Genomic DNA, 13,135 nt, shown 5'->3' on the forward strand with positions numbered 1-13,135 from the left:
TTGTTTTATAGCTGATTTATCTTCATGTTTGTTTGTTTTATAGCTGATTTATCCTCATGTTGGTTTGTTTTATAGTCTGATTTATCCTCATGTTTGTTTTATAGTCTGATTTATCCTCATGTTGGTTTGCTTTATAGTCTGATTTATCCTCATGTTGGTTTGTTTTATAGCTGATTTATCCTCATGTTGGTTTGTTTTATAGCTGATTTATCCTCATGTTGGTTTGTTTTATAACTGATTTATCCTCATGTTGGTTTGTTTTATAGCTGATTTATCCTCATGTTGGTTTGTTTTATAGTCTTATTTATCCTCATGTTGGTTTGTTTTATAGCTGATTTATCCTCATGTTGGTTTGTTTTATAGCTGATTTATCCTCATGTTGGTTTGTTTTATAGTCTGATTTATCCTCATGTTGGTTTGTTTTATAGCTGATTTATCCTCATGTTGGTTTGTTTTATAGTCTGATTTATCCTCATGTTGGTTTGTTTTATAGTCTGATTTATCCTCATGTTGGTTTGTTTTATAGCTGATTTATCCTCATGTTGGTTTGTTTTATAGCTGATTTATCCTCATGTTGGTTTGTTTTATAGTCTGATTTATCCTCATGTTGGTTTGTTTTATAGCTGATTTATCCTCATGTTGGTTTGTTTTATAGCTGATTTATCCTCATGTTGGTTTGTTTTATAGCTGATTTATCCTCATGTTGGTTTGTTTTATAGTCTGATTTATCCTCATGTTGGTTTGTTTTATAGCTGATTTATCCTCATGTTGGTTTGTTTTATAGTCTGATTTATCCTCATGTTGGTTTGTTTTATAGCTGATTTATCCTCATGTTGGTTTGTTTTATAGTCTCATTTATCCTCATGTTGGTTTGTTTTATAGTCTGATTTATCCTCATGTTGGTTTGTTTTATAGCTGATTTATCCTCATGTTGGTTTGTTTTATAGTTGATTTATCCTCATGTTGGTTTGTTTTATAGCTGATTTATCCTCATGTTGATTTGTTTTATAGCTGATTTATCTTCATGTTTGTTTGTTTTATAGCTGATTTATCCTCATGTTGGTTTGTTTTATAGTCTGATTTATCCTCATGTTTGTTTTATAGTCTGATTTATCCTCATGTTGGTTTGCTTTATAGTCTGATTTATCCTCATGTTGGTTTGTTTTATAGCTGATTTATCCTCATGTTGGTTTGTTTTATAGCTGATTTATCCTCATGTTGGTTTGTTTTATAGCTGATTTATCCTCATGTTGGTTTGTTTTATAGCTGATTTATCCTCATGTTGGTTTGTTTTATAGTCTGATTTATCCTCATGTTGGTTTGTTTTATAGTCTGATTTATCCTCATGTTGGTTTGTTTTATAGCTGATTTATCCTCATGTTGGTTTGTTTTATATCTGATTTATTCTCATGTTGGTTTGTTTTATAGTCTGATTTATCCTCATGTTGGTTTGTTTTATAGCTGATTTATCCTCATGTTGGTTTGTTTTATAGTCTGATTTATCCTCATGTTGGTTTGTTTTATAGCTGATTTATCCTCATGTTGGTTTGTTTTATAGTCTGATTTATTCTCATGTTGGTTTGTTTTATAGTCTGATTTATCCTCATGTTGGTTTGTTTTATAGCTGATTTATCCTCATGTTGGTTTGTTTTATATCTGATTTATCCTCATGTTGGTTTGTTTTATAGTCTGATTTATCCTCATGTTGGTTTGTTTTATAGTCTGATTTATCCTCATGTTGGTTTGTTTTATAGTCTGATTTATCCTCATGTTGGTTTGTTTTATAGCTGATTTATCCTCATGTTGGTTTGTTTTATAGCTGATTTATCCTCATGTTGGTTTGTTTTATAGTCTGATTTATCCTCATGTTGGTTTGTTTTATAGCTGATTTATCCTCATGTTGGTTTGTTTTATAGCTGATTTATCCTCATGTTGGTTTGTTTTATAGCTGATTTATCCTCATGTTGGTTTGTTTTATAGTCTGATTTATCCTCATGTTGGTTTGTTTTATAGCTGATTTATCCTCATGTTGGTTTGTTTTATAGTCTGATTTATCCTCATGTTGGTTTGTTTTATAGCTGATTTATCCTCATGTTGGTTTGTTTTATAGTCTCATTTATCCTCATGTTGGTTTGTTTTATAGTCTGATTTATCCTCATGTTGGTTTGTTTTATAGCTGATTTATCCTCATGTTGGTTTGTTTTATAGTTGATTTATCCTCATGTTGGTTTGTTTTATAGCTGATTTATCCTCATGTTGATTTGTTTTATAGCTGATTTATCTTCATGTTTGTTTGTTTTATAGCTGATTTATCCTCATGTTGGTTTGTTTTATAGTCTGATTTATCCTCATGTTTGTTTTATTGTCTGATTTATCCTCATGTTGGTTTGCTTTATAGTCTGATTTATCCTCATGTTGGTTTGTTTTATAGCTGATTTATCCTCATGTTGGTTTGTTTTATAGCTGATTTATCCTCATGTTGGTTTGTTTTATAACTGATTTATCCTCATGTTGGTTTGTTTTATAGCTGATTTATCCTCATGTTGGTTTGTTTTATAGTCTTATTTATCCTCATGTTGGTTTGTTTTATAGCTGATTTATCCTCATGTTGGTTTGTTTTATAGCTGATTTATCCTCATGTTGGTTTGTTTTATAACTGATTTATCCTCATGTTGGTTTGTTTTATAGCTGATTTATCCTCATGTTGGTTTGTTTTATAGTCTTATTTATCCTCATGTTGGTTTGTTTTATAGCTGATTTATCCTCATGTTGGTTTGTTTTATAGCTGATTTATCCTCATGTTGGTTTGTTTTATAGTCTGATTTATCCTCATGTTGGTTTGTTTTATAGCTGATTTATCCTCATGTTGGTTTGTTTTATAGCTGATTTATCCTCATGTTGGTTTGTTTTATAGCTGATTTATCCTCATGTTGGTTTGTTTTATAGTCTGATTTATCCTCATGTTGGTTTGTTTTATAGCTGATTTATCCTCATGTTGGTTTGTTTTATAGTCTGATTTATCCTCATGTTGGTTTGTTTTATAGTCTGATTTATCCTCATGTTGGTTTGTTTTATAGTCTCATTTATCCTCATGTTTGTTTTATAGTCTGATTTATCCTCATGTTGGTTTGTTTTATAGCTGATTTATCCTCATGTTGGTTTGTTTTATAGTCTGATTTATCCTCATGTTGGTTTGTTTTATAGTCTGATTTATCCTCATGTTGGTTTGTTTTATAGTCTGATTTATCCTCATGTTGGTTTGTTTTATAGCTGATTTATCCTCATGTTGGTTTGTTTTATAGCTGATTTATCCTCATGTTGGTTTGTTTTATAGCTGATTTATCCTCATGTTGGTTTGTTTTATAGTCTGATTTATCCTCATGTTGGTTTGTTTTATAACTGATTTATCCTCATGTTGGTTTGTTTTATAGTCTGATTTATCCTCATGTTGGGTTTTTTTGTAGCTGATTTATCCTCATGTTGGTTTGGGATGCAGTGCTGGCCTAAGGTTGGTTGGTCTTAGTATTTGTTAAAGGGCTAGTGAGTCTCAGAACCAGCTGCTTCAGGGGACTATTCCTTTGTATTTTCAGAATCATTGTACAGAATTCAGCATGTAGGGTTTCTGCTGGATGCTTGTCCCATCTTGTGTAGCTGGAAAGACTGAGTGGACCCCATACCTCACTTCCATATAGCGCAATGGGCAGAATTACACTATGAAACAGTTTGCATCAGATGGAGATTGGTATCTCTCTCTCTCTGTCGGTACCCAGCTCACTACTAGTACTACTAGTGCTCTTGTTACGTGGCCCACTGCCACTGGAAATGCTAGCAATGCCTAAAAGTGACTCCCTCAGTTTGGGAAAAATAAACGTGTTCATACTTTTTGTCACAACAACACGATCACAAGCAAACAAAATAAGACAGAAATGCTACAGGTCAACGTTTTCATTCAGGCGCTTAACCAGACGCCATGACAGAGCTGACAATGCAGTACAGGTGCTGAATGCAGAGGCCAGTCTCACGGCACTATTTCACGCACTGCCGTGAGACTGGTTAGGGAATGCAGTGAGGTTTACCAGCTTTTAAAAAAAATTGTTTCCCCCCCCACTCTTCCGAGCCGTCCCGGTCTCGACTCCACCCTCTCTGCCGATCCGGGGAGGGCTGCAGACTACCACATGCCTCCCCCCATACATGTGGCGTCACCAGCCGCTTCTATTCACCTGACAGTGAGGAGTTTCACCAGGGGAACTAGCACGTGGGAGGATCACGCTATTCCCCCCTCACCCCTGAACAGGCTCCTCGCCCTACCAGAGGAGGCGCTAGTGCAGCGGCCAGGACCCAGGACACATACTCACATCCGGCTTCCCGCCCCCAGACACAGCCAATTGTGTCTGTAGGGACGCCCGACCAAGCCGGAGGTAACACGGAGATTCGAACCGGCGATCCTCGTGTTGGTAGGCAACGGAATAGACCACTACACTACCAGGACGCCCAGGAAGTGAAGAATTCTTAACAGCAGATGCTTCTAGCTGTCGTCATGAAGGGTTCCTTTCAGTGTGCACCAGAAAGCGTGGCCCGCAGTCTGAAGTCTCCACGGCGACATGCCGCTGCTCGTGGTGGTGCTTGTGGTGGTGCTCGTGGAGGTGGACAGTGTTTCAGTGAGCGCTTGCTGAGCGGACAAAAGGTTCTGGAAACTGCTCGAACTTTTCGAACCGCTCATTAAAGGACTGCAGGGGCTTGTTTGGCATTTTCTGCCAAATGAGTATAAGTTTGTCTTCCTCTTGAGTTGGTGACACGTGTGGAGATGTCTTGCTAGCCTGGTCACGGCTAGCGACAGCATCAGCTATTGGCTGAGCAGCCCCTTGCCCGCCAGATATGTTCTGGTTCCACTTGTTCATGGCGTGAAAGAGAAACAAGCAACGGAAAATCCTGCAGCAAAAATTGAATTTAGCCTTCAAGAAGGCAGTTTTAACTAGTAGGATTTTGTGTCCCATGAGGAGCTCGAAAAACATGTCTACTCATCTCACGTGACAACATGGAGATGGTGCAGCGACGGTTTGGTCGCGGTTGTGCAGCTGCGAAACAACTCCAGTTTCATTGACTACCAAGTTTTTTGATATTTAGTTTTTGATGGTAGCGTTTGTGTGCCTGATGACTCCAGTGTTGCCAGCTTTAGATACACGAGTCAGTCTGAGATAAAATAGATGTTCATTATGTTGATAGATGTTATGGTGATGATGACGATGGCCAATATAAATAGCGGTGGCTAAAGCAGAGGAAAAGAGATCGACACAAATTGTGATTCTGCAGGTAACAAACCGGTGTTTGGTCTTTTGTCTGCAGGTGAAACAGATTATGGAGGAAGCTGTGACTAAGAAATTTGTCCATGAAGACAGCAGCCACATCATCGCCCTGTGTAGTAAGTATACATGTCTGTCCTTTTTCTGGACTCTCTGACACACACACACACACACACACACCGTCTCTTTTCCTCTCTTACACATGCCTCAGTGGGTGAATTAGTGCTGACTTTCAGTAAGGGGCACAGTTTTGACGTCATGGTGCCTCCGAATGTGCTGGTACATCAATGGAAAGTTAATAATCACAGTAGGGCTAATGGAAATACATTTTTGAGTCACCTTGCACAAATTACTGTATGTGTGTGTATGTTTGTGTGTGTGAGTGTGCACATGCCCTCCCGGTCCATGTGTGCATGTACTTTTGTATGCATGGGTCTGATGAACAGAGGGTGACCCACTCGGCTGAGTGGGTTGTAAGTGCCTGGTTTGTGACACTGTGAGTCACACTGTTCCACATAAATGTAAGTCATGGAGGGACAGAGAACCGTTTCTTCCGCTGACCTCAGATCAACCAGATGACGAGTGTCCGCAGCAGTTGTCCAGCAGATGTTTTTGCACTCTGGGCCACGCAGTGAGAAATATCTTATTTTATACAATTGGATGGTTTCGTTCTAAAGTACTGTCCTGCCATTTTGAACGAAGAAGTTTTAATGTAATCTGTAATAGTTCTGCCCTAGCAGTTGTGTCCTATCAAGTCGTAAGCAAATAGCAAACGACAGAATGAATGCAGCTCGAGCTTGACGTCCTCTTCAGGTGGACGTTTATTGAAGACTTTACCCCATACATTCGTTTTTTCCTTTTTCGTAAAACTAAAGAAACACAAATAAAGATACAATTACTAAGTACCCAAATAGACTTTTCTGTCTTTTCACATTGCCTGCTGTTTCATATGCACACAAACCAGCCCGCGCACATTCACACGCAGATGGCTAACTAGCATAGGCTACACGAGGTAAAATAATGAGCTACGCTAACATGAAATTACGTGCTTATAACTATTACATACATACTCACGTAAGCGTTAATTATGACATTTCCATACAACAAGAAAAAACACAACACAGACGTATCGCTCCAAGGACCCGACGCTTATAGAACTGTCTTTCTCTGCTTGAAACGCGCGGGAACTGAACTCATTCGTTCCAAACAACAGCTACCGACACAAAATGCACTACCCAGTCTCACCACTAGGTGTCACATAAGCACCGCAAAAGATTCGGAATAGCTAACTAATACAGACCAAGAACAGACTAATTACAACAAACCTTTAAATTTCTCAGTCAGAACAGTAATTCATGATTTAACGTAACAAAAAAATAAACATCTCATTCTCACATACTGAAATGATATATCGACTTTAGAGGGAAATTCTCGGATTGATGAGTTCTGCAATTCATTGGTCAATTGGCAGGAACTTTCCAATCATATCTTGGGATGTTTTATTTGAAAGATAATGTAATTTTAGGTATAGGCTTCCTGTTCTAATTATCTGTTAACTCCCCATCCTCTTTCATGTGTTTCTGTTGACTCACTCTGTATTGACAAGTGGATTCACAAAGAATGGATTGCAGCCGCTGATAGCACCATAAATTGGAGGAGTGCCTGGCTCCAGCCCGCAGAAAGGGGCGGGGTTCAACGTCGAACATTTAATCCCACCCACTCACCCATCATTAACCCTAACCCCAACCATGTTTAACCCTGCCCAAAACCAAGTCCAAACCAATTAAATTGAGTTTTAACTCTGCCCAAATCGATGTTTAACCCCGCCCAAATGAGTTATACCAATAAAATCAAAGGGTGGGTGGGATTGTTGTTGGCGTCTCTCGTGTCCGAGGATCCATTCCAAGAGATTAAGGTGTGTGCTTGAAACGAAGATGGCTTGACAGTCCAAGGTGAGACTAGAAGAGACGGGAACAGTGTGGTCAGGGGATAGTAGGGGGTGGACCCGTTCCTGCGGCTCTGTTCTTGGCAGATTTTTCTGCAGCGGCGATTATTTTCCGCATGCATTTGTTTGTCAGTTTCGGCCTTGATGGAACCAGCCAGGCAGGCAGCTCTCCAGTATTTTCGATTTTCCACTACTTTTTCCCAGTTCTTAGGGTTGATGTTGATGGTGATCAGTGTTCCCTTGATACAGTCCTTGTAGCGTTTTTTCAGAGCTCCTCTTTTTCTTTGACCTTCAGTCAGTTCAGAGTATAGGATTTGTTTCGGGAGTCTGTCGTTTGGAATCCTCTGGATGTGGCCAAGACAGCGCAGCTGGTGACATTCGATTGTCGTCTTGATGGAAAGGAGATTGGCTCTTTTGAGAACTTGATTGTTGGTGACTCGTTCTTGCCAGGAAATTCCCAGAATACTTCTCCGTTTTTGCTGGTGGAAGCGTTCTAGTTTATGGATTTAGTACTTGTACAGGATCCAGGCTTCACAGCCGTGCAGGAGGGTTGAAAGAACCACTACACGGTAAGCCATGATTTTGGCTGATGTCTTGAGATCACAATTATAGAAAACAAGGTGAGAAAGGTGGCCAAAGGCAGTGTGGGCAGTTTTCAGTCTGTTGGTGATATCCGGTTCTAGACTGCAAATTTCTTTGAGGATACTTCCAAGGTACTGAAAGGATTGAACTTGTTCTATAGATTGGCCATGGATGGTGATTTGAAGTGGAGTATCCAGAGGCACAACAGCAAGCATTTTGGTTTTCTTGATGTTCACAGAAAAGCCAAACATTTCGTAGGCCTGAACAAAGGAGTTGGTGATCGACTGAAGACCTTCTGGCGTCATGGCAGGAGCAGCATTATCATCAGCATATTGAAGCTCGATGATGATGTTGGTGGATGTCTTGTTCTTAGACTTCAAGCACTGGAGATTGAACAGGCTGCCATCGAAGCGGTAACAGATGTTGACTTTACCGTCGAGTGACTGATCGGTCTTCTGCAAGAGAGCAGCTAGGTACATGGAAAATAACGTAGGCGCTAGAACACAGCCTTGCTTTACTCCACAATCCATGGGGAAAGGCTCGGAAAGGGTTCCATGGAAACAGACACAGCCTTTCATGTCATCATGGAGGGCATGAATCATCAGGATCAAGTTGCCAGGGCATCCAAATTTGGATAGCACGTCCCACAAAATGGCTTTTGGAAGAGAATCAAACGCTTTCTCGAGGTGGAAAAAGATGAAAAACATTGTCTTCTGTTGTTCTCTTGCCTTCTCCATGAGCTGTCATGCCGCATAGATCATATCAGTGGTTCCTCTGTGGGATCAAAAACCGCTTTAGGATTCGGGGAGAACTTCTTCAGCCAGGGTGGTGAGACGATTCACAAGGATCCGCGACAGAATTTTACCAGCTGTTGAGAGGAGGGAAATTGCTCTGCAGTTGCCACACACTCATCGGTCCCCTTTTTTGAAAATGGTTACTATGTTTGCTTCTCTGAAATCAGCTGGTGCGGTCCAGGTTTCCCAGATCTGCAGGATGATTTCGTACTGTCGCTTCCGAAGAGGTAGTCCTCCATACTTGTACGGTTCTGCAGGGATTCCGTCGGGGCCAGCCACTTTGTTGTTGCGCATCTGAGCGATCGCTGTTTGAAGCTCCTTGGCAGAGGGAGGTGCAGACAACCACGGTTTTTGCAGCAGAGTAGGTAGGCCATCAAGGCAGTCTGGAGACGCTCGTGATGGTTTGCAGAGGAGCTGGTGGAAGTGCTGTTTCCATCGTTGAATGATGGCTATGTCGTCCCTCAGAATTGTTACGTTGTCCTCTGCTTTCATTGGTGTTGGTGCGGTCTTGATGGGCCCGTAGATGACACGGGTAGCAGAGAAGAAGTCGTGGAGGTGGTTCTGGTCTGCGTAGCCCTGGATCTCAAGGGCTTTACTTTGCCACCAAGCATCCTTCATGGAGCGGAGTTGAGTTTGGGTGTTTGACTTCAGTTTCTTGTAGTGTTCTTCTTTCATCTTGGAGGTTCTATCTTTCTCCCAGGAGAAACGGGCTTGATTCTTTGTGCTGATCAGGTTGAGAATTTCCTGGTTGTTGTTATCAAACCAGTCCCGGTGACTTGTTTTGAGAATACCAATTTCGGTTTCAGCTACAGCGAGGAGAGTCGTTTTTAGGTTTATCCAGTTTGATATGGGGTTGTTTTCGATGAGGGCAACATCCTTCAGGACTTCCGTGATCTTATTCTGGAACCTTCTTCTTACGCTGAGATCTTCAAGCTTTCGGACGTCGATTTTCTTTAGTGGGACGGTCATGGCAGGGCGTCTAGGCTTGGGTTTGAGTTGCAGATGGAGTTTGGAGATGACCAGCCTATGATCGGTCCAGCAATTGTCAGCATGCAGGAGTGCCTCGGTGACATAGACGTTGGATCAGTCCTTCATGCATACAATCACAAAGTCAATGAGATGCCAGTGGTGGGATCGCGGATGCATCTAGATAGTTTTCTGGCTCATTTTGAGTTGGAAGATAGTATTTGTGATGGTGAGGCCATGTTCTGCACAGAGGCCAAGGAGAAGGCTTCCGTTTGAGTTGCATTTACTGACTCCATGCTTCTCAATGATGTTGCTCCATGTTGTACTGTCTCTGCCTCATTGTCAGCATCAAGAGTCGGAGCATAAGCGCTGATGGCAGTCAGGAAGTATCCATTTTGGAGTTGTAATCTGATGGAGATGACGCGTTCGTTAATGCAGACAGGTGTTAGATTCAGGTCACGGACAAGTTTGGATCTGATCGCAAAGCCGACTCCATGAATGTGGCGGTCCATTTCTCGTATGCAGACAGGTGTTAGATTCAGGTCACGGACAAGTTTGGATCTGATCGCAAAGCCGACTCCATGAATGTGGCGGTCCATTTCTCGTAATCCTTTCCATATGAACGTATATCCGAGACCTTTTTCTTCAAGTTGGCCTTGATCTGCAAGTCTTGTCTGTTGGAGAGCCGCAAGATCGATGTTGAAGCAAGACAGCTGTTCAATAAGGGCAGTTCGTCGTTTTGGTCTATCAGAGTCATTCTGATCAAGAAGAGTCGTAATGTTCCAAAAGTCAGTAGTGTAAAAACGTCCTTAATTCGCCCGCAAGAAATGGATTTCCCACTGGACACGGTATTCCAGTCAGGAGACATGGGAAACCGCTGTTTTTAACCCACATTTTCTAGGGCCTTCCCCTGATTGGAGTCAGCAGCACTGTCACTAAAAAGGGCTGCTCCATCGCAGGTTGCTGCCGAATCAAATCCACACAAAGTTTCCTGGGTTCATGTAGAGACGACCATCAGATCCTTGCCGCCAGTTGTGTGCCTTTGGAGTTAGGAGCTTCCAGGATGATTAGTCTCTGCTCCCGTTGCTCTGCAGCGTCGCCAATGGACTTTGGGGGGGGGGGGGGTAAAGCACAGTCCTCGAAAAACTCTCGGAGCCATTTGCTAAAGCTTTGATTAAAGTGGTGATCAGGTCGCGACGCGGGTCCACACTGCTTGGCCTGGGAGGATCTAGTTCCATGGCAACACAAGAGTGGAGACAATGGGATCCGCCACAGGTTGTACCCAAGTGATGGTCGGATTTGGGAGTCCGGACTGCCCACTTGTTAGCCACTTACGAGCCAGGGTTGTGTGGGATTTTTATAACCGCCAGTTCGCGGTCCCGTTAGGCTTTAGCCAGTTGAGTGCTGCCCAGGTTCCGCCAACTCCACAAGTGAAGTCCGGTCCATACCACGAGGAGGGGCCTATCCGGGGTTTGTCACGCATGCAGGAATCGGTAGACTGTACCTGTCAGCCTAAATCAGAAGACGCTTCAGCAACAAGTGGGATTAAACATTTGACAATGAACCCTGCCCCATTCTTCAGGCTGCAGCCAGGTATACTTGATGCGTATCACTTGCAACCGCTATCTGCCCTGTCTCAAGGTCCGATTCACAAAAGATATTGCACGAATAACGTTACAGTGCAAACATGGCCATAAACTTTTACAGCTGAGTGCAATTTGCCCATGTTTTGCATCTGATTGCAATTATCCATGTGGCAAATGGTGGCTTTAGGCCAAGAATACAGTAGGCAGGTTGTGTCATTCTTGATGTCATCAAGTATTGCAAGAATCGTTAGACCTGGCAACCTGTATCTGTGAATGATTTTGGTCTAAGTTGAATCAAAAAGTGACATTTTACTGTAACATAGCCAATCGAGAGCATTGCTGGCATGACGATGCCTTTGCCTGGCTACAACCACTGGAAAGTCTGGTCAGTTACCACGAACTCTCTGAAGACAATAATGTTCACTCTACCTGCATTAGTGCTGGTATGTTGCATGAGGCTCATTTGTAAAGTAAGGGTCCAATTTAGCGCCAAATGTATGCATATTACCTAATTTAAATACGTGCAAATAGCACCAGAGCACCAATACACTTGTTAGCGCAGTTAGGGGTGCATTTCACCCTTTGTGGGTGCTTTGAAAATTACATGGTTTCTTTTTGTCATATTTGTACAGGTTTAGCGACTGAATTCGCCAGTGAGTGTTTTGTCACAGTGATTAGTTGGGATGCTCGCCCTCATGCCTCTCGGCACTCGGGGAGAAGCGGCAAGATGGCGGAGGGAGCAGACGCGGAATAAACAGCTCACGTAACAAACCCTGAAACCGACAAACTTGGACAAAAAACTCACAGGAAACTTTCTCTGTTTGCGTTCGAATCTATCGGAGTCGCTCTTAGAACTGAGTAGGTCACTTCGGTCACTTTCTAAAGCACACGCTAAACTAAAAATGGCTAAAGCTAACGCGACTACTGCGGTCCAGAGAACATGGAGACAAACGCCAAAGGCACAAAAACACCCTTACATCTCCTGCTAGGCCGCCAGGTCCTCAGAAAAAACAAAAAGGAGACGAGGCCACAACTGCTGGAGCCCATGCCGAGGATTCCTCGAATGCTGCTAACTGTCTCACTGAAAACCTATTCCCTGAAAGACAAAACAAAAATGACATTTTACACAAATTTGATAAAAATTCAATTATTAAATTGAGAACAATGTATCTAACATTTCCTACCCCCCACCCCCAAAGTGAAGGAAACACACTTCAAAATTATGAATAACATATATCCTTCCAAAGAACTACTCAGATCACGGTTTGGTTTTGACGATAATATATGTTCATTTTGTGAAAATGACATAGAAACTAGGGACCATGTATTTTTCTCATGTGGTGTAGTACTTGTGTTCTGGCTTGACATACACAAATGGATAAAGCAAAGGATTTTGTCCTTTCCAACTTCGATTTCTAGAGACAATATAACATTTGGTAGGATTTTGCAAAACAAAAACGATGAACTCTGTTGTAATGCAATCCTCTGCTTAGCCAAATTTTTCATTCATAAAAATAGATACTTTAAGTCATCCCCCAAATTTGTTGTTTTTTTAAATGAATTTAGATTATACCTGAAATCTTTAAAACTAATGACCGATACAAAAGCTCTAAAGATTTATGAGGTGTTAAGACATTTTCCCACTGAATCAGAAGACTGATATCCTTATTAATCCCCCCTTGTATGATGGACTATGTTTTATTATTTTCAATTAGTGTATGTCATGTATTTAATTTATTATTGTTTGTGACCTTATTTTCATAATACATTACCATATATTTGTCATGTGACGTTCAATCTCTATGTACTTACTGATATACTGTATAGAAATGTTTACATACCGTTCCCTTTGGCACTTTGGATTTATCTATGTATTTTTGGATGGAATGTATATTTGCCAGTGTAACCGGTTATTTTCTTGCCCGGTGCGTGATTCGATACGGGGTGTACTGCACCACAAGG

The 13,135-nt window shown here is 41.5% G+C and overlaps 1 protein-coding gene across 1 annotated transcript in view; it reads left to right on the forward strand.

The window, feature by feature from the left end:
* The window catches only part of sgsm2 (small G protein signaling modulator 2), a 168,500-nt gene that overhangs the window by 39,197 nt on the left and 116,168 nt on the right, over positions 1–13,135 (forward strand). The window contains exon 2 of the mRNA XM_056283318.1: positions 5,344–5,419. Within this exon, the coding sequence (XP_056139293.1) occupies positions 5,344–5,419 (76 nt within the window). The remainder of the gene's footprint in view (positions 1–5,343; positions 5,420–13,135) is intronic.

Source organism: Lampris incognitus, chromosome 7 (assembly GCF_029633865.1).
Source record: "Lampris incognitus isolate fLamInc1 chromosome 7, fLamInc1.hap2, whole genome shotgun sequence".
Lineage (NCBI taxonomy): Eukaryota > Metazoa > Chordata > Actinopteri > Lampriformes > Lampridae > Lampris > Lampris incognitus.